Source organism: Myripristis murdjan, chromosome 19 (genome assembly GCF_902150065.1).
Source record: "Myripristis murdjan chromosome 19, fMyrMur1.1, whole genome shotgun sequence".
Taxonomy (NCBI): domain Eukaryota; kingdom Metazoa; phylum Chordata; class Actinopteri; order Holocentriformes; family Holocentridae; genus Myripristis; species Myripristis murdjan.
The window spans coordinates 6,144,306-6,165,413 of NC_043998.1; the positions used below are offsets into that span (position 1 = coordinate 6,144,306).

Genomic DNA, 21,108 nt, shown 5'->3' on the forward strand with positions numbered 1-21,108 from the left:
CAAGACATAAAAACTAAAATGAACTTAGATTACATGTGTATGTGTTTGCATATAACCATCTAATTGTCATGTCTACTGCTGAAATGTCACTGAGCCAGATCCTGAACCTCAGCTTGCTCACCAGCTGTATGTCGCTGAGGCTAAACATGTCAGCTACATTTCTTAAAAGTAAATATAAAATATCTTGCATATGGTACAATATCATGTCAAAAATGGGTGCTGGTCCACCTGGGGTTGATGGGGTAGGTGTGGCTGGGAAGTGGCTGGGAAGTGGCAGCGGGGTTCATGTAGCCAGCGTCAGGCCGTCCGGCCACGGCAGGTTTGGGGGAGTAATGCTGCTGCATGGGAGACATGGGAGTCCCTGGGCAGGAGCTCTTGGCTCCTCCTGCAGCCCTTTTCTGCTCATAGGCACTGAAAAACAAACACACATATTCACACACTGATGCACACATATTGAACATGTTATAACATGGCTGTACTGGGGAGTGGCACTGGCTTTACAAGTCAATACATCAACCAGAGCTAATGGGAGCTCAGTCGAGGGGGTTGTAGTGGTCAGTAGCATGTGGTCAGTCTTTTAGCTGCACTGACTTATGCATGAGAGCTGACCAGTGCATGGTCCCTCTGTGCATGTTATTGTGCAAAGATAGGTGTAGACACGGTGGGACAGGACAAGCAGACTGTTTCATTTATTTTACACCAGTAACATAAATTTAACAGTAGATCTTCACAAAACTGCAGTGAAACGATAAATTATTTTCCTTGTTAAATTTGAACATAATTTTGCAACTGACTGTAGAGCCAGACCCAGGCAAGAATTAACAGAAGGAAATGCTCCTATTAATAAACCCATGTTGGAAAACAAAGAATCTAATGTGCATTGAAATTTTTTTTTTTTTTTTTTTTTTTTTTTTTTTTTTGAAGATTCAGTTTGAGAATAAATGACATGTTAAGATGGAGATTTTTTTTGCAAGATGAAAACTGCAAGCATTAATCTAACAATATATCATAGTGCTTCTATCAGCAGAAAGTAGACATACCTGGCATAAAGGCACTGCTCTCCACTGGGGTAGCTGAAGTTCTGCTTGTGGCTACAGGACTGGCTGGGGTCGGAGCCCGGGCTCTGGGGTTCCTTCTTGATAGTGACCGGCGGGCTATGAAATGCCACCGCTGCAAAAGAGACAGCGAGCAGAAAACGGAAATGTGGTTTGGCACACACTGCAGGATTTGTGTATACTTTTTTTTTTTCCAACCACACCTTCCCTGATACTACTGTCGTTCAGCTCAAAGGCAAAAGCAAATACTTCTGTCGGCACAGGAATCTCTTTCACATGCCAGCCAAATTGCTTAAGTGACTGTCAACTGAAAACACGGGGAAGCAGACAGACACATATAAACACATCAGCACACACAGGCATAAAAAGAAATGAGCACACACACACACACACACGACTGCATTCCAGCAGTCATTTGGAAGCCCAGCGTGTCCTCGCCCTCTTTTCTTCACTCTTCCAGACACAACAGCAGCCAAAACTTCCTCTGTCAAAGTCAAGCCCAAACCTAAACAACTCTATGGGCCAGAGAGCCGTCTCTGGCCTGATGAAAGCCAATGTCACACCTATGTTAGAACAGAATATACACTGTGTATGTGACTCAGCATTCTTTCCTATTGGTATCCAGATGTTCGCAGTCACTTGTGTGTTATATTTGTTTGCCTTTGAGTAAAGAGGAGAACATAAAAAGCCAAGTAGGAGGGAGAGTCTGATTGTCTGATAATGCCAGGTAATTAGAATCTCCTCAAAAGGCATCCACTCATTTCCCAAATTTTCAAACTCTTAACACATTGAACTGTCTGTCAAGCCAGACTGCCGGAGGGGACCTTTGCCTTGAAGGCCGCAGAAACCACCCAAAGTCGAGCTTCAAACTGTGCCGAGGGCTTGTGTTTATTATGCGAGGGGAGGTTTTCACCCGGAGTACTGTACAGGATGTTTTTCTGGTCCCGACAGGGTAAACAGCAGCAGCTGCGCACTTCCAGCTGGGGAGGCCTGTGTTTATGTGTGCATATATGTGCATGTGTGAGACGGCGTACGTGTGTGTGTTAGTAACCTCAGTGTGTCTGTATCACCGAGTGCATGTGAATGGGTATGTGTGTGCGTGCAAATGCGTGTGTCTTTGTGTATGGTGTGTGTGTGTGTGTGTGTCTGTGTGTTCGCAGTGGGTGTGGAGCTGACAGAACAGGCCACACTGAAAGCTGAGCCCAGGTAATTACATACTGTGGCCCATTCACAAAAAAGGAGGAGAAAAAATGTAGCGACTGGCTGGCTGGCTGGCTGGCTGGCTGGCTGTGTAACGCCTGAGATGACTGTTCCACTAAGGCGAGAGAAAGGAAGTGAAAAAATGAGGGAGAAAAAAAAACAGATAGAGAGTGCACAGACAAAGAGCGAGACAGATTAAAGTGAAATGTTACTTAGATAAGCACGTTTGAGTCTTTAACGCGTAAACCTCTGAAGAATTTCAGGAGCAGTCAACCTCCAGTTGGCTGCCATGGGATCTGCTGTCGCTGTTGGTAATGCCGAATTTTTCCCCCCACAACTCTCCATACTGCAAACTGCACAGAGCTGAAATGACTCCTTGAAAACTGTTGAAAAAATCTGAATGAATGAGTGCTACAGTGCTGGCTTTATTTTTCCTCTTTATAAATGTATTGCAAGCGCAGTTCTTACAAAATGTGAGTGAAAAGGTAGTGGAGACAGGTTTGCTAGAATATTGTTTATGAAAAAAAAAAATAATCTAAATGTTCCACCAAAGGGAAGCATCCCTGAAAGGAAGAATGAGGCACATGTACTTAACTTTTAAAGCTTTTTGTAGCGTTTCTACTTAAATAAAGTGGAATAATAGGGGGTGACATGTGACAGACGTCATGAACTGAGCTCTACTGTATAAGGCATTAAGACCCCGGCTGCCCACAGATGTGTATTTGAACAATGTCACACCTCAGCTACAACAGCATACTCAGTGTATATTTAAGAGTGCATTCTTTCCTATTGGCAGCCAGATGTTAGAGGTTACTTTTATGCTTGTGTGTTCCACTCGTCCGTTGCCTTGTTTGCCTCTGAGTGGCAAATGGAAAATGTATTATGCGGTAAACAGAGTTGAAAAATCAAACAGTGCTGCTCATCATCATAACCGCCCTATTTTTGCTCCCTACTCACTCTCCCATGGCAAGCAGGCAGGTGAGGAAGTGTTGGCTTTCGCAGAGGATCAGTGGGATTAGAGAGCATTTACCCAGATTTCCCAGACAGACACAATGGGATTCCAGCCTCCTCTAAGTCTCCTGCAGCCTGTCTGCTCATACACAGAGCCTGGCACATGACTGACTCTCTAATAATACTAGTGTGTTTGTCTATTGACATTCTCCCCTTTCTCTGCCATGGTCATGAACTGCAAACAATCCGCGGTGTGTGTACACAAGTCCACTCACAATGCGGCCAAGTGGAGCCACTAATGCGATTGGCAGGAATATTGCCCTTGATGTGGCCCTCGGTTTATGAGGATGTTCCATTTCAAACACTCCAGCCTGGGAATGGCGTCAGCTGTATGTGGAGTGTGTGTGTGTGTGTGTGTGTGTGTGTGTACAACATTTGTATGAAACATTGTGTGTGAGCTCTCTAGCATATTAATTAATCTGGTAAATGAGCACAAGGCAGTTTTGTGTGTATGTGCATGTGCATGCTTGTGATCAGGGTTGTTGCCTGTCACTGAGTGAGCTCTTTCAGTTAGATGGAGCTGGCTGATGTCCATGTTAACGGAAAACCTTTAAAAAAAAAAAAATAAATAAATAAATAAATACAACAGTTTATAAACCGTAGGATCTATGAACCATACAGAAAACTGTAACACACAATGTACTTAGATCTTCACAGAAACTGAAAAAAAAAATAATAAATGAATCTAAAATCTGCCCCGATTGCAAGATCAGTCCATAAATCAAAACTCCCAATGAGTATTTCAAACTGTCTGAAGTATTGCAGTAAATCTCCGTGTCCAAATGATGTCAAATTTGCTGCGCGAGTTTATAAGGTAGTGGCAGTCTTGTAAACAGAGCCGGGGAGAGTAATGTTCTGCGCATTCCCCTCTCTTCCTGGTTTTATTTGGGGCAATATGTCCCCAGTTCTCGAGCGGCGGTTTCATCTTCTAGCGGCTTTGTTAATGTTACATCACCCTCTCACAGAGCTCCTCATATTTCACGTTTCTCTTCCACAAAGAGGGAGAAGGTGGGTTGATGATCTTAAACACAGAGCATGAAGTTCCCTGAGAGGTGTTTAGACCTCCAGAGACAGATACAGTACACATTAGCCATTGCCAGATCTTTCTGAGATAACACAGAAGTAGCATGAGTGAACATGCATGCATATATATATATATATTTACATGTGCATATGACTGCCTGCATATATGTGTGTGGGTATGCACGCCTCTATGGATATTGCATATATTCTCCCCGGCCGTTGGCTGGACCATGGCGAATTCTCAGCACTGATAAGGTCAGAGGACGTTTCCTCACTCCAAACTTGTCTTATCTCCTCCTTCCTTATTTTGTGGTATTCTCTTCTGTCTCCCATTCACACCCTAACCCTGAGTGCCGTCTATAGGGGTGACCCCAGCTATAGGCAGGGTGGAGAAGGACTTTTACATATGTAAATGGAGGCGCTTAGAGAGGAGGATGCAGGGTGAAAGGTGATGGTCATGGTTGAGTGCTTTAGGAAGTAGAGGGATCATTACACAGGGGGGGCTATTCACAACAGACACCCACCACAAACAAATCCGAGGAGCAGGGATGGCACCCTGCAACCCCCCCACCCGCTCCCCCCCAACCCTTCCCTACCTTTTTTCTACACAATGGGCTCCTCAGCTGGGCCATATGGAGGCAGTGGGAACTCGTAGGAAAACACGACAGGATTCCTGCAGGATTCTCGTTTGAAGCTAAAAAACACAAGCAGCCCCGACAGAGGGACACACTGCCACACTCGTACAGCGCTTTAGCCTTGTGGAAAATTCAGTGGGGGGGGACGGTGATTGTTTTATCAGATCATAGTATAATGAGTTTGGTAATGCGGGCTGATCATTCAATATTTTGAGGCCTCTGATAAGTGCCTGGACCTATAATGAAAGAGAGGAACTCGCTTCACGACACTTTACATATCACCGGTGCATGAGCCATTTTCAAGCAGCTGATGAGACCCTGATATGAACTCCCCATCTTATTTTAGGAAGAGTATTTCCTACCATTAAAGGCCCTGGTGAAGGGAAATCCAATCTGAAGTCAGGAGTGGATCTGGAGAGTCTTACACTGGATGTTTATCTGTGACTTGGCCAAGTCTTGAGCCTCTGGAAGTCTGCAGCACATGACAGCCTTGCTCACAATAACTCATCATTTGGGCCGGTTAGACATCGTTCCCAGTGTCAAACGGGGTGACTGAAACTAGCTAAAGCGGAGAACACGTGAATGTAACATAAATCCGTCGTTAATGGGTCGGATCGTACGAGGAGGACTCAAGTCTTGCTCTTCGGGGGGACGAGCTCATCACTTTTCGGGGGGTCTGGTTCGTATCCCGCATGATTAGCGCATGTGTGGTGCACGCCGCACGTGGGCCTGGTGTACGATACACACAGTCGATCTGTGCAGTGAGACTGCGTGATGGGCAACACCTGGTTCCCCCACTTGCCAATTGATCCCTTACGTGGTGGCAGATCAATAAAAACAACAAGGATGCCAATTATGTCACAATGGCTTTAAAGGTTAAAAAGGAAGTTATTGATTCAAATGGGTTGCAAATAACATTACGCGCTCAGCCGAATGCATGGCTCCACTGTGGTGAAGGGGAGGCGTAATGGAGAAAGGCAACAGTGTAATTTAAAAGTATTTGACTGTCAACACATGCTTCATAAGTTAGATGTAACCTATACTTTAATGGTAATTTTAAAGCACTGCGTGTGGTGGTATGTTTTGCTTTCATGGAGAAGGGTTGGGCACTGTTTCGATTCCATCTAAGCTTTACTTTACTTTTTTTTTTTTTTTTTTTTTTTTTAAACGCTGCGATTAAACGTTTAGATGAGAATGAAAAGCTGACCACAGTATCAAATGTGCTTAACTTCACGCTAAAGCCTCGTCCAATAGTTCAGCTGAAAAAAAAAAAAACACTTGAGAGTGAGTGACAGAGAGGGATAGAAAGAGAGAGAGAGAGAGAGAGAGAGAGAGAGGGAAAGGAAGCAGGGAGATACAATATAATCCAGACCATTTCAACTGGAGAGACTATCCAGCCATTCCAGTGGTGCATGGAAACATGTGCTGGACATGTGTGTGTGCTTCTCAGGTCACTGCACAACCAGGAAGACAGCGAGAGAGAGCGAGAGAGGGGAAGAGAGAGAGGGAGAGAGAGAAACAGAAAGAGCTCGGCGAGCACTGGCCAACTCGCCCTCGTCTCTGAGAGCCAACAGGCCAGAGGATGGCTTGAGTGTCTGTCTGCTCAGGGAGCCCAGAAGCGTTGGATCCATTAGTGTTTGCTCTATCTGATTTACAGGTCGTCCTCTCTCATCTGATAATGGGCCGGCCTCCTTGAATATTTAAAGAATTGTTGTCAGATACCTGCTAAACAAGCCCAACGAGATTGATGGAAAGTAGCCTACAGTGGGAAAATTATTGGTTGAGAGACAGATGTGGCTATTTCTCAACTGTGATTTTTTTTTTTTTTTTTTTTTTTGGGGCCGTTAAAATGTTTTGCCCTATCATTGGTGATTTGTTGTGTTGGCTAACAGGATGTGGATTTGAATGACACCCATCACGTGAGGGCACTAGCATACTGGATTTTGCAAACATCAAAAGTTTCACTTCCCCTTTCAAACTGGAAATATCCCATGATTGATAGATCACAGTATTCTTCTGAATCGGTGGGAATGTTCCTGATAGTTTGAAGCCGACTGACCTCAGTTTCACACATGGAACAAAGTGTGTACTTGTGTGGGTGTGTGTCTGTGTGATGTCCTGTGGTCAAGCCAGGGAGGAGCGGTTGAATGAGCGAAGTCAGCTTTTTAACCAGAGTGATCCCTGCCCTACTGGTCTTGAATCTTCTCAATGTATCAATGATCAGCATCTGAATCACGAGATATCAGACAGTGACAAAGAATCTAGTATTCTGTGTAACTCCTGTTAGAGTGTTGTAAAATCCTGCCATGTGCTAGAAATAGATGCAATGCAACTTGAGAAAGTACAAAAACACAGGAAATAAGACTCAAGAAAACAGGAATTTCTAACTGTAAAGAAATGAAAGCTGTCTCTTTGGCAAAACTATGACAATGTGAAAGAAAAAAAAAAAAAAAAAAAATGAAACCTATGAACAAATCCAGAGTCCTGTCTTAAACATTTCACCACCTTTGCATTTGTTGTAATGAGTCCAATGTACATTATTTTTTTCAGGATTATCTATTAGTATCGGTCCATTTAACTATATTTTATTATTTAATTAAAATTTCCATAAGGCTATTTAACAACTGTCTGTGGGGTGTGTGGTATATTGCATATATAAAGGGAGACAGTGAGAATTTTTTGTTTTGTTTGTAAAAATAAAATACTAAAAAAAACACTACATACTAAAATACTAAAAAAAAAGTTAAAAAAAGACAAAAAAGTATGTAAAATGACAAAAAAGCAAGTGTGTACCTGCATAAATTAACCTGAATCTACATTTAAAAAAAAAACAAAAAACAAAACGTAAGGAAAAAGAAAAACACAATGTGAAAGAAAAAAAAAAAAAAAAAAGAAAAACACCTAAAATGTCAAACTTCATATTAGCCACCACTTCAGCAGCAGCAAGGAATCACAACCTCATCTACAAATGCTCTGGTCACTCTCGTTTACTATCCTCTTCACTTCCAATTGTGCCGCGTTGGCTCTTTATAAATGGCCATTGACCAATCATAAATCTCATCTCCCCGTTGCTGTTTAGTGGACCCGATACAATACATCCCTGTCCCGGGACATGTGCAGCGAGAGGGACGTCGCTTTGCAGGCGAGGGGGGCGGGTGTAATTAATCTGGCACAATATTGACTCCTCACTCACAATCCCTCAGCCCCCAATATAGCTGTCCCCTCTTAATGTTTAATGTAGCGATCGATCCACCCCCGCACTGTTACTGAAATGATATAATGAGCTCCCACTGCCCACAAGGGGATCGTGGAAGTGAGGGGAGGGGGGGTGGTGGTGTGTGTTTGTGTGTGTCCTTTCGTTTGTATGTGCATGCGTGTCGATGTCCACGTGCCTGCGCCTCCATGTGCATATAGGTTGTGTTTATGTTTGTGTGTGTGTGTGTGTGTGTGTGTGTTGAGAGCGGATTTACCGCGGAGGAATCTGGTTTATCACAAACGAGATAACACATGCAACACAGAAAAGGCCCGAACACCTTCCTCGGAATTATCGGAGCACATGCCACATCCACAGTTCTTCCTGCTCCTCTGATCTCTCCTCGCGATCGCTCCCCTCTTCTTCTTCTCTCCCTTCACTCTCTCCCTCTCTCTCTCTCTCCATCGCACGATTGGGATCTCGATGCGTTGAGGCACGTTTGACCCCCTTTTACCCCTCTCCTTCCCCTATCTCCCTTCATCCTGATTTATCTGCGCTTTATCTTTATCTATCCATCTATCACCCCTCTCCATCTCGTCCTACCCCTCTGCTGGATCGGTGGGGATCGATACTGCCATACGCCAGCTCTCGGCTCTCCCTGCACACCGCGGCCTGTGTCAGCAACTTGCTACGGGTCCAACCTGCAACCACGGACATGTGCTGCATGTTTGTGTGTGTTTGGTCTGCCTGTCATATGAACTGAAAGGTTTGGCCAGCGGTAAACACGGCGAGATCTAAGTGTGATTATCAACCAGGAAGGGAGCGCAAAAACAGCCCATAAAAGGTAATATGATCAACATGGATTTCACTGGTTTGCATGTGTGTGTGTGTGCGCGCACATGTGTGTGCATGTGTGTGTGTTGGTTGACACGCTTCCAGTGTCTCATCGGTGATCACCTCAAATCCAACTACTGTTATTTTTAGGGCCCCGCTCCTTCTCTTTTCGCCGCATCTGCTCCCTCTTGCTGTGCGCTCACTTTCGAGAAGAGAAAACATTCCAACTGCAGAGAGCGTTAAAGCACAGCCATCCGCACGCACACACACACACACAAATGCACAAGCATACAGCGTCACACACCAACGCAGATATACATGTGCACGCCTATGTGCATACACACAGATGCACAAGTGCACTCTCTTTCTCCCTCTCTCTTCTCTGTGCACACAGGCGCACACACACACACACACACACCTCCCCTCTCTCTCTCTCTCTCTCCTGTAATAAAACACACACTGCTATCCATTCACAAAGCTATGCTGCTGACACTCGGCTGTGCTGCCTGGCTCAAATCCCCGCGGCCCCCTGGCTTTGACAGGACTGTTCTGAATCAACACAGAGAAGCAGTGCTTTTACTTCCCCACTGGAAGCTGTTAAACGCCTATTACACTACACGTCTGGCCCTCGCACAGCTACTTCCATTGAATGTGATCGGCGGAGGGCTAAATAATGCTGTAAACAAGCAGTCACTTTAGGATGGTCCTTTTTTTTTTTTTCATTGCAAATCTTTTACTTGTGATGAGAACTTTTTGATTGGAGAAATTTTGTGAAAGTGGCTCCTCCAAAAAGGGAAATAAGTGCACACAGGAGGCACGAATCATCAGATAAAAATGCTCCAAAAAAAAGCTCAAATAAAAAAAAAGTTCTCTTTAATTGTCAAATGAGGATTGACAGAAAAATAGGCCAGTTCCTCTCTTAGGTGTTGTTAGCGGTGGAATAACGTTTCCCCGTTTCATGAATGCAGGTTCACTCCCCTTAACTCAATGTGCTGCCTCAGCCCGTCTCTCACAACCGGCCCATTCATAAAACCACAGCGCCGAAGGTTGTGTGTGTTGAAGGTGTGTGTCTTGTGCGTGTGTGTGCGCGTGCGCGTATGCGGGCGCAAGTGTGTTTACGTGCGCGTGCATGTAGGCGGATGAGTGGCTGTCAAGAGAAATCACCCATTCACTTAAGAGAAATCACCCATTTACGAATCCGTGCAGGCACACAGGCGAACGCACACGTAAACAACACACACGTTTCACCGCGGGCTGCTCGCCTCCCCGGAGCGAGCGCTCTCCGTGCATATCTGGCAGGCACCTGGCTGTTTTTGCGCACTTTGTTGCATAGCAGCTGTATTTTGGAAAGCCGAGAACACGGAGCTGCATACTTCTCTTTCGGGGGAGAGAGAGAGAGAGAGAGAGAGGGGGCTGGGGAGGGAAGGAGGGGTTTGCTTCACCCTCTCCCTGCACTCCAAATAGGGCCTGATTGGTCCAGTTCTGATCCAAAAGTGAGCAGGGGGAGAAAAACAACCCAAACAAGAGAGAGGCTGTGAATCCATGACAAAGCAGAACGCTCACAGCCAGAGAGACGCACTGCTGGGAGGATTTGGATGGAGCCGCTGGAACCTTTTTTTCCCCCTTTTTCTTTCTTTCTTTCTTTGTATTTTTCCTCTCCACTCACTCTTTCTCAATATTTTTCACTCCCTTTTCTCCCCTTCTTGCTCCCTAGAAGCTCTGTAAAGGCATTCTATAGCCGCAACTTCCTATATAATTACTGCAAGGCACAAAACTAAACAATCGTCCCACACAGCTCCGAAATCGCTGGATTACTTCACATCTTGGAACACTCAATGTGTAGAGTGAAAAGAGAGAGAGAGGGAGAGAGAGACAGAGAGAGAGAGAGAGAGACAGAGAAAGGGGAAAGGGGGGGGTGTTTTTAAATTCGGCTTAGTTTGTACAGACACAGGAAGGGAGGGAGGGGTTTGGAGTATCCACTTGGAGAGGGAGGGGGGCGTCAGAGAGGGGCATCTGTAGTACTGTAGGGCTTTTTTATGAATGAAGGCTGAAGGAGAGAGCAGCGGAGAAGTGGGGGGAGGGTGTGGGGTGTTGCAGTTGGGATGGTGGGGGGAGTGGTGGTGGTGGTGGTGGTGGGGGGGGGGCACACTTCCTCTTACGCAGAGAAGAAAATTTATGAATGGGTCACATCTCTCGGGCTGCTCCAAGTGTAAACAACATACTTGGACAAAGAAGAACTGGCTCTTTCGACGCGAAGCTGCGCCTCAGCGACCGTCCCAGCAGCGTCCGCGCGTCCAGTGAGGTCCAAGCGGACGACACCAGAACATGTTTAGCGTCTCTTTTTTTCTAGCACTCCAATAGAAAAAAAAAAAAAAAAAAAAAAAAAAAAAAGATTTTAAATGTGAGCATAATTTGGCTCATGCCTCCCTGTGGTCCTTCACTGCAAGGCAAAAAAACAGACAATGGACTCGGTCCAGCAACCTAGCTGCAGGCCAGGCACATACACCCACCCAAGCCCTTCCACCCCCAAAAGGTGCTCGACATCAAACATATCCCTCCCCTCTGCACTTGATGAGCCCCCTCTCTCACTCTTTCTCTCTTTCTCTCTCTCTCTCTCTCTCTTAAAACTTCAATTTGTTTCCATGCGTGGCCGGTCACATTAGTTCAAGGGAAAGACGAAAAAAAAAAAAAAAAAAAAAGCGCCGTGTGCCGTTATCACCAATGGCTCAATTAGCTTTAAACACACACAAGCAGGTCAGCAAGTACATAAAAGTTGCGTGTTTACATAACCTTCCCTCAATAGCAGCCTGCAGACAGAGCACGCTTGTTAGCTGTGAACTGAGGGAGAATGGACGAGATGAGATAGATTTACCAGATGTGCAGGTATTGCACAATCCCTGGTCTCCCCCACCCCTCCTTTGCCCCCTCCTCCCCCTTGATCTAGCATTCCAACATGTCCTGCTGTTTTTGCCTCTCTCTCTCTCTCCCTCGCGCTGTTTTCCTCGCTCGCTCTCCCCCTCTCTTCCCCCCCTCTCCGTCAACACCACACCCATGCAGGTAACAACCTGACTCAGTAAACAACAATGTTTAATTTTATCAGGGCGCCTTTTCAGTACAAGCCGCAATTATATTCTGGTCACCTGGGATTAGGGCTTTGCTTTACACTTTTTTTTTTTTTTTTGTCTGTGCCGGAGTTTCCAAAACATGTGACTCACCTGTTTTTAGAGCTGCGCTTCACGCTGAGGGTGTCAACGGAATTAAAATCGGAACGGGAAAAGATAAGCTGTTTTTATACAACCACGACTGCTGAAGTAGACCTCCTACAGACTGTATCACAAACACATATATTAATATATTCATAGTGGCTTGTCAGCTTCAATTTTCCATCAGTCGAAGCTGAATAGAGATGCTCAAACTGGACTCTGCAGCTTTTCACTGTGAACAGCAGGGACACTGTCTGTCAACGCAGGAGTGTCTCTACCATGTATAAGTGAGCTGCCCGTCAAACCGAAGCCCCCCTGACCTTGCAGATCATACACGGGTCGACCGTTAGCGGAGCCCTGACAGCTGATTGGCTGACAGGCCAGGAGGTTAAGTAGACATGACCCCTGTGTGCCCCAGGGTTCAGCTCCCTTTCCTCTTCCTCATTGTTGGCCAACAGAGAGGGACAATGTTCCACAGGGCATGTGTCACCTAGGGGCTCACCAGTTGTGACTTGGGGCTGGTCAAATCACATGATGTTTACACACAAAAGACGTATGGGCTTCCGTCGGAGGAAATGCCTTTGACTGGCGGTGAAAGCTGTCAGTTCTACTTTTGGGATGAGATTATTCTCGGGGCGTTTCAGATTCTCTTTAAGTCACGGCGTCAACTATTCCAGTGTCAGTGTCATTATTGAGGATGGAGAGGTTTCATGAATGGGACAGAAAACTCCATGTTTGTAGAGAGCCACACACACTCCCACACAAATCCTGAATCGCCATTGTTAAGACGTATAACAAGGAAGGGAAACCCATTCAAATAGCAGCCGCTCAGTTGTGCAGCCCAGGAATTTGTTTTTCCATTTTACACCTTCCGATCGGCACAAAGGGCCATCTTTGTACCTGGGCCCTGAATGATCTTTTACTGGTTTCCTGGGCCGTACCCATTCAGCTTTTCAAAGCCATGCAAATGGACGGCAGTGGCGCACAATGCTGGCATCCAAATTCACTTCATGATGACTGGGTCATTAGGCCTTGTGCCTCTGCGTGGCTTTGTCTCCCAAACAGATTACTGTAACATCAGCAAGTTACAGTATCCACACCCAAGCCTCTGGCAGTTTCACAAGCCAGATTTTACCCCATGCCACTGGTTTCACCCTCACTTTCTCATAAGCACACATACATACATACACGCAGACATACATACACATACTTTGGCTGGATTTGCAGAAGCAGGCCAAAAGGCCAAATCTAATTTTCAGATCTGACAGTTGTGTGAGGTTGTCCATGCACAGCTCTGTATGTGGCATGAATCAGGCAGTGATCTCAAAAATATTTGACTGATTTGATAGCAATGAAAAAGTATCTCTGCAATATTTGATGTGGTCAGAAAATCAGATTTTTTTTTGTTCATGCCTAAATCCACCCATTGACAGACATGGACACACAGATACAAGCAAAACCCACTGATACACACGCAAACATCTAAAATGTAGACACAGAGCAAATTTTGAGTAGGATACTCACAGTTCTCAGAATGGAAATCAGGGACAAACTGCTCATCGCTGTCAGGAACCTGAGCTGAAATTAGGAGAGAAAGAAAAGAAAAAAAAATTACCATTTTGTCATTAGATTCTCAGTCAAGCCAGTCTCTCTTTTTCTCTGTCTGCCTCCTGCTTGGGCTTGAAACCCGAGTCATAGACTGCCTTGCCTCACTCTAAGCGACCTTCACCTCCCAAGTTTTGCAGTATGCCAGCACTTTTCTCATCCACAGATCAATGCGCCGTAGCCAAGATGAGTATGGAGAAGCTCCTGAACAGCATCACGGATAGCTGCTGACCTGCCAGCCTGGTTTCATGCAGCACACATCTCTATGACTTCAGCTAATGAAAACCTGACATGATGCCTCAGTGTCATGATTAATGGTGTGGACTGATGCATGACTATCACCCACCAGGGTAACTGTAATTTATAGATATTCAGGCTTGAGCAATGATTCAACATTATTGTTTATTGTCTTTCAGTAGAATAATATAGTGATAATATGGTGATTATTGGATATTGTGGCACATTTTACTGTTTAAAATAAACAGTAAAATAACAGGCAAATTTTCATTTTAACCCTATAATGCCATTTGTATCATATATGATACACATTTTCCATTCCGTTTTTTGTTTTCAGTTTAATCAATACCTGACCAAAATAGTTGTATACCTTTGAACACTTCCCCTGTTCACCCTGGACCATACCATTGGCACTTCAAGTACATATCATATATCATACACCAGAAAGGTCGTGTAATAACATATTTTTTGATTTATTTATTTTTTTATAAATATATATTTTGTTATAGAACAAAATAAAGGGTTCAATTTCAAAAAATTGGAATTTTCTGCCAATTCTTTCATAGTTCAGGCTTTATAGGGTTAAAATGTTGAAAATTATTTATGAAATATTTAAAAATGCTTTGTGTGTCATCACACCTAACGTTAGGATTCAGTTAAAGCTGATGACAGATCATTAGGAGATAAAACCACCGCTCCCTTTCCCCAGAAATCACCCGCTCACATCCAATCATTCCACCAAAACCAGTAAGATGTCTCACTGACCTGACCGGTGGATTATTTAGGAAAAATGTGCATGTGCAAATCTGTTTACTAGCTTGTGTCTATTTTCATCAGTGAAACCCAGACAGACTAAACAGGCTGTTCTGGCTGAACGAGTGAGGAAATCCGTCAAAAGTGGTGTGACTAGCCAACTACATTGTTGCAGCTTCTCCCCGTCCCAAACGTAAGTCGTAGGGGACTTTCTCTAACAATGTCGACGTGCTCTGGAATTCATCACCTGCGCAGATGGCTTTGAGGAATCACTCTTAAAGGTCAAACTAGAGGTGGGTAGAGAACCAGGGAAACCGCAGACCAAAAGGCGAGAGGAGAGGTGGGGGTGACATGAGAGCAAGTTAAGGTTAAAGCGGTACTTAGATCTTTCTGTCACATGGTCATTATCTATAGTGAATTAATGATGTGTTTTCTACAGCAGCGCTTAATCACACTGCAAAGATGTAATCGCACAGCTTCTCTTGCTAAGTAGTAGCCGTAGAAATAGCTCATGTATCAACCTGTATTGGTGAAAATAGTCGGATGAATAATACTAACACTGCGACTCCTTGATGTATGTTGCTCAGAAACCATATACAGCCAGCTTACAGTAAATACTGATTTTTAAAAATAGATAAATCAATACATAGATATGTGTACATGTCTTATCTTCATCTGAGATGCAGTTACTTCGTGGTTTGCAGAAGATATACAATTTCATTTTCAAGTATCGATGATTCTAATTAGGCTTTCTCTCATAATGAGGCTCATTTAGGCCGCGACTGAATTAGCACAGTCAGTGATGCCAAACCAGGTGCAGTGGAGCTAGACAGACACTATTGTATGGCTCTTATTGCAGGAATCCAAGCCCATTCACAATTGTCCTTTGGAGCTTTGGAGTCACACAAACAGGTTAGAAAAGCCCCATCATTCCACTGCCAACGCCCCAATAGGGGTGAGAGGGTCAAATTCAGCCACTGAGCCATGAGCGCACTGGCATTTGATTCGCTATCCTCGGCTTAATGGCCTAAAACTAAATCTAAGCAGAGCCAGCGCGAGCAACCTTTTCATCTGGCACCGCTCCAGCTCCACAAGAGTTTCTGGGTTTTCTAAAGTGTTTCCATTGCTTAGGACTCACACTTACGTCATGGTTCAAGCTAACTGGTGGGGAAAAGTTGATGGCTATCATTAAATATCATGAACCCAATCTGGCCTATAATGGCCCACAAAAACAAAATGGCACCAGCACACTGTGGGCACATGCATCCCCTCAGCGCCCTCATCCCAATACACATGATTATGTGATGCCAGCTCTGAGGTGAAGACACCCTGGGCAGTTTCTAAATCACTCAGATCAAAACTAACGCAGCGCAACCAGGAACTGTGGTACTTCTATATTTCTGTGTAAAAGTGGAGGGTTCACAGAGCCCACAGTGACCTCACCCAGCTGAGCAAGAGACCCAAAATCTAGCCGAGCATTCAACCTCAATAGTTTATCCTCTCTCACTTTATCCACTATGGTTTCCAGACCATGAAACACAGCACGGAAACCAAAATGGAGAGAGAGAGAGACAGAGAGAGAGAGAGAGAGGGTGAAAAAGAGGAAATAAGAAATTCAAATCCACTTTCTTTCTTGTAGTCGCGCTGCTCCTTCCTGTGCAGAGGAAACCGGATGACGGCGTTTTGGAGCATGTTCAGATAAATTACATTGATTTCTTATATAATGCCGCATCCTGTGGCCTACTATACAGTAATATTATTACCCCCTTTTAACTTTTCAGTCTGTTGCCCCCGAGGAGAAGAATAAAGCTGTTTTATGAGACAGAGCAGAGGACAATATTTAGTCCTCCAGATCAAACAATCAATCATTTCCACTAGTTTCAACATGTCTAAAATGGAACATGCTGGACCTCACTCAGAAAGAGGAAGAAAAAAAACAAAAAAAAACAAGGAGGATGTCTGAGCGTCAGACAAGATCAGAACCTGAGTGCTTAGGAGTGTGTATGCGTTATGTGTGTGTGTGTGTGTAGCAATCTGTCTACGAGCGCGTCTGTGTGTTTTCCTGTTAAATGCATGTCAACGTGGCCTCGCTGTGTGTTTATGTGTGTGTGTGCGCGCGCGTGCACGTGTATCTGATTTGTTTCCCAGAACACCTCGTCAGGGGCTTTGAGATGCAAGTCAGCACAAGAAGGAAAGTGCGTTTATATGAGCGCAGACGCATGTTCCCCTCTATGCTTCCAGGCACCTTGAATGACTTTTTTTTTTCTCTCAGTGGGAGATCCTGGGCGGAGCCAGGCAACCTCAGTCATATAAACCTAAAGGCCAATGAGACAAGATGTGACAAGCTCTTGAACTCTCGCCATTCAGTACTTCTCTGTCTGTCTCTCTCTCTCTCTTCCGCTCTCATTGACAAAAAAAAAAAAAAAAAAAAAAAAACTCCCCCCAGCTACCCAGTTTTTACAATCTTGGTGAATCCCTCACAACCGCAATCAGTCATGATAAGGTCTTTAATTAATGCAACAGGAAAGGAGAGGTCTTAGCCAGGGAAGCTGAAAAACAAGCCAGTACTTAGGGTTAAATAACACTTTGATAAAGTTACACTTCCATCTTCCAGTCTTTTTTTTTTTTTTTTTGCCTTGCGCTCTCTACGACTCAACATCACGCCGCCACCCAGTTTGGAGATGCAACACGTCACTTAATGTCCCTTCTGAAAGGTGGCCTTTACAACCGAATCTCTGAATACAAATAAATGGCATTCAAAGGATCAGACTTTAAAGCGAGGCCCTTTGTTGCCGGTTTTATTGGCATTGGCTGTGTCTTTGTCTGCGAGACGCTGGTGTGAAGTGAACTTGCTGGTTTGACGCTGCATGAGAAAAAGGTGAGAGACCTGAGGTGGATACGGCATTGTTTGCCTTGCGCCATAAACACTTGCTGGCCAGGGAGCGCACTCTATTTAAATGTGTTGCTCAACTCGAGCAGGCATATGCTTCCTCAGTGTGTCTGATTGCGTCTGCTTGACTACGCTGGTTTGTTGACCTGCTTTACAGATGAGTCAACAGGGGGACTCTGTTTGAAATCTTGGAAACAACAAATGCTGTACAGAGTTTAGGTCTCATAAACAGTTTCCCACCATAGAAATATGAAGAAATCCCCTTTGCCCATAACAGCGGCTCTACCTATGTCATCATCACTGCATGAGAATAGCACTGGGAATATTTACCTGGAATATAGAGTGACAGTTTCCCCACAGTGACAACAAGGCTCATTACGTTCACATTAGAATGTAAAAGTTAAAATCAAGTAACATTGTTCTTAAACCTCCACGCCAAAGGACATCAAACCAATAACCACAACAAATTCACACCTTATGGTACAGTTCTCATTCTTATTTGCAGTTTAACGCACACAGGCCTAGTGTCCAGCCGCTGCCCTGCCCCAGGTTCAGCAAACATTACCAAACAGGTCTAATGACTCATGCCTGTGTGTTGTTGTCCTGACATATAATTGCTCTATTAGAGCCCACGTCATCACTGTGCTTATAAAGTCTGCGAGCTGACAATTGCCTCTGACTGGGCTTCATTTCATCGCTATGCGCCTTTGAGTGACACAAGCCAAATACCCTGTTTGTTTGCATTGGCCAGTGCCTGGCATGCACACTACATGCCAACATGGCCAAAATAGGACATGCTCAAAAGCTAATAATGTCCCGTCTGTGTTCTCCCTAGCTGGACATTTTTTTTTCTCTCTTTCTCTCACTTTTTTTTTTTTTTTTTTTTTTTTTTTGCTTTTGTATAGTTTATGAGCATGTGTGTTGTATCAGGAAGGTTTGGCTCCCCAGTGAGACTCTTTACGGCAGCTTCAAGTCTCCTAAACTTAGGAGGTCATCTCTTTTACCAGTGGATTGCTACACTCAGCTGTGGTCTTGCATCCAGTGTTTTAATAGAGAACATTTTTACATCTTTTACATAGAAAACTAGGAAACCTGAGCCCTCATGATCATTTCTGTAACCATGTTAAAATGCGGGGTAGACGTCTTGGCAGAGGAAATTCTCCAAGGCTGACTATGTCTGGTTCAAAGCAAGCACTGCATATGTGTAATGCCTAATGTTTAACTGTCCTGGGAATAGAATAGAATAGATTTTTAAAAATAATTCCCTGTTCACCATATTTTCAACACCGCTATTCACACATCCACCGCTCATTCAGCTACTTCACTGCTGTCATAAATGGACAAATATTTAACAGTGAAAAACACAAATTAAAATCAAATGGGGCCTGCAGGCAAGTCTCACCTTCTGTGAGCCATGTCTCTTGGAGTTGGCTTAAATCCTGGAAGAGGTCTGAAAAGAAAGACAGGGGGAAAAGAATATATAATTAGCAGCCTGCAGAATGTCAAAATGAGAGAGACCTTAAGACCATTACTAACCAGCAGACCATCGCTTACTAATGTTGTGGTATAAGTCAGCATGTGTCATATTAGCTCCATGATATCTGAATGCAAACTGGCACTGCTTAGGTTGACACGCTACAATATAGACTTGATGTAAGCCTGGACTTCACAAGGCAGGCCATTGTGAACTTCCTCTGAGCTTTTACTTTACCTTCAGATTCCTGAGGGGGTAATTCCGTGTCCATGTATTTCCTTTTCGCTGCCATCAACAGTCTATTTAGGGGCCCATTTCCTTGTGACTTCTGCAGGACACCATAGATGGCACAGAAGAGAAGTGAGAAAGGGCATTGCCAGTACGTGATTGCCAAGTCAGGTAATGCAATGTCTGCCATGACCTGTGACATCTAACCACACTGATGCACTAACCACAAATTTAACATGACACTAAGGCATAGGAATGATAATAATAATAATAATAATAATAATAATAATAATAATAATAATAGAAGAGGAAGAAGAAGCTAGAAATGAGAGGCAGTAGGCTATGGGTGAACATCAAGCTCCAACAGAAAACAACACTATCCCCATTTGCAGAGGCAATCTTGGAAAAACAAATGCGCTCTCTGCGCCTCAAGTAAAATGACCATTTGGCACAGACTGACACGTTCCTGTACAAAAGTAGCCCATACAGCAAATCGTTGGCAAACATTTGAAAACACAAGACATTTACAATGCGTCAGTTTGTGTACCACTGCTGACGATTTCGTGATAGTTGAAAGCGTACTGAGAAATAGTTTCCATCGCGCACACAGCTGCTTCAGCCAAAACTCGTGCAGGGACGCGAAGGAGAAAGATAAAGCCCGGTAGCCGAGTCATAAAACTAGGCGAAAGCATTTAAGTAACAGAGGAGATCATCCATACGTACATTTGCTAAAGTGTAAGGCACTTGCTGGTCCAAATATCCATCCATCTTATAATCCATCCGTTAACCGTTTGTGGTCATTTAGGCTGAGTTGAGTGAGATCCACGCAGCCTGCAGGGAGAGGGAGCGCTGCTTGTGAATGGAGCTGCGTGGAAGCTGCATGCATAATGAGCTCCATTCACAAAAAAATGCCGAGGGGAAGTGATGGCGAGTGATTACCCAGCGGGCTGCTGCCCTCTTTACCGCTACAAATGTGTTTTTTTTTTTGTTTTTTTTTTTTAGTGAGTGTGTGTGTATTTGTGTGCGTGACAGACAGCTCGTCACTTACCCACAAGTTAGCAGGTATACTTCTTAACTGGACAGAACGCACTTCCCCAGTTCTGAGTGGTTTGCCTAAAAGTGCTTATGCGCTTTCGATTCAAAAACACACTTTCACGTCGCGAGGGGTTGTAAAATTAGCCCTACTACGAGACGTGCGTTTTATTTCGTCGTCTATTTCCTCGGCTTTTACCACCTCAGCCCAAATTACCAGGCTACACTTTGAGCGTTAGGAAGCAGTCCAGCGCTGTGAGGGGAAACTGTGGCCCAGCGTGAAAAGAAACAGATGTTGCGTTTCAGGCAAGTGACGGCAACAAAACCAAAGCTCATTTGGACAAGAATGGCTCCACTTAAGTCATTAGAATAAGCCTGAATTTGTAGTGGAGTGACTTTTAAATGCCAGTCGTGTTGTCATTTCTGTAACAGACATAAATGTTGATTTGGGGTAATAGGAAGACTTGCTTTTCTCGCTCGGACCGCAGGCGGCTGCTGATTGGTGGATTTCCTCTTTCAAGGGCTCAAATTTCTTCCCTTTGTCCCGATGAATACACTGACTTATGAATGAAATCTCGGTTCCCCCCGTGAACCAATCAGCAACCCGGTAACCCGGGTCCCTAGCAACCGTGGGCGGAGCTTGCGTCCCAGCAGCCAATGAACGCTCGGGACTCTTCGGGCTTTTATACTGGATTTTCCAGTTGTTTTTCATTCACAAAAAGAGAGAGAGGGAAA

The 21,108-nt window shown here is 44.4% G+C and overlaps 1 protein-coding gene across 4 annotated transcripts in view; it reads right to left on the reverse strand.

Moving 5' to 3' along the window:
• etv4 (ETS variant transcription factor 4) overlaps positions 1-20,900 on the reverse strand; it is a 31,359-nt gene extending 10,459 nt beyond the window's left edge. The window contains exons 1-7 of one of the 4 annotated variants that reach the window (XM_030077229.1): positions 20,390-20,835; positions 20,065-20,172; positions 19,351-19,441; positions 19,042-19,089; positions 13,679-13,732; positions 1,041-1,170; positions 229-411 (exon numbers count right to left, since the gene is read on the reverse strand). In XM_030077229.1, coding sequence (XP_029933089.1) covers positions 229-411; positions 1,041-1,170; positions 13,679-13,732; positions 19,042-19,089; positions 19,351-19,441; positions 20,065-20,121 — 563 coding nt within the window. In that variant the 5' untranslated portion in view covers positions 20,122-20,172; positions 20,390-20,835. The other 3 variants (XM_030077230.1, XM_030077231.1, XM_030077232.1) reach the window with 3 other exon arrangements.
• Between the last annotated feature and the right edge of the window lie 208 nt (positions 20,901-21,108).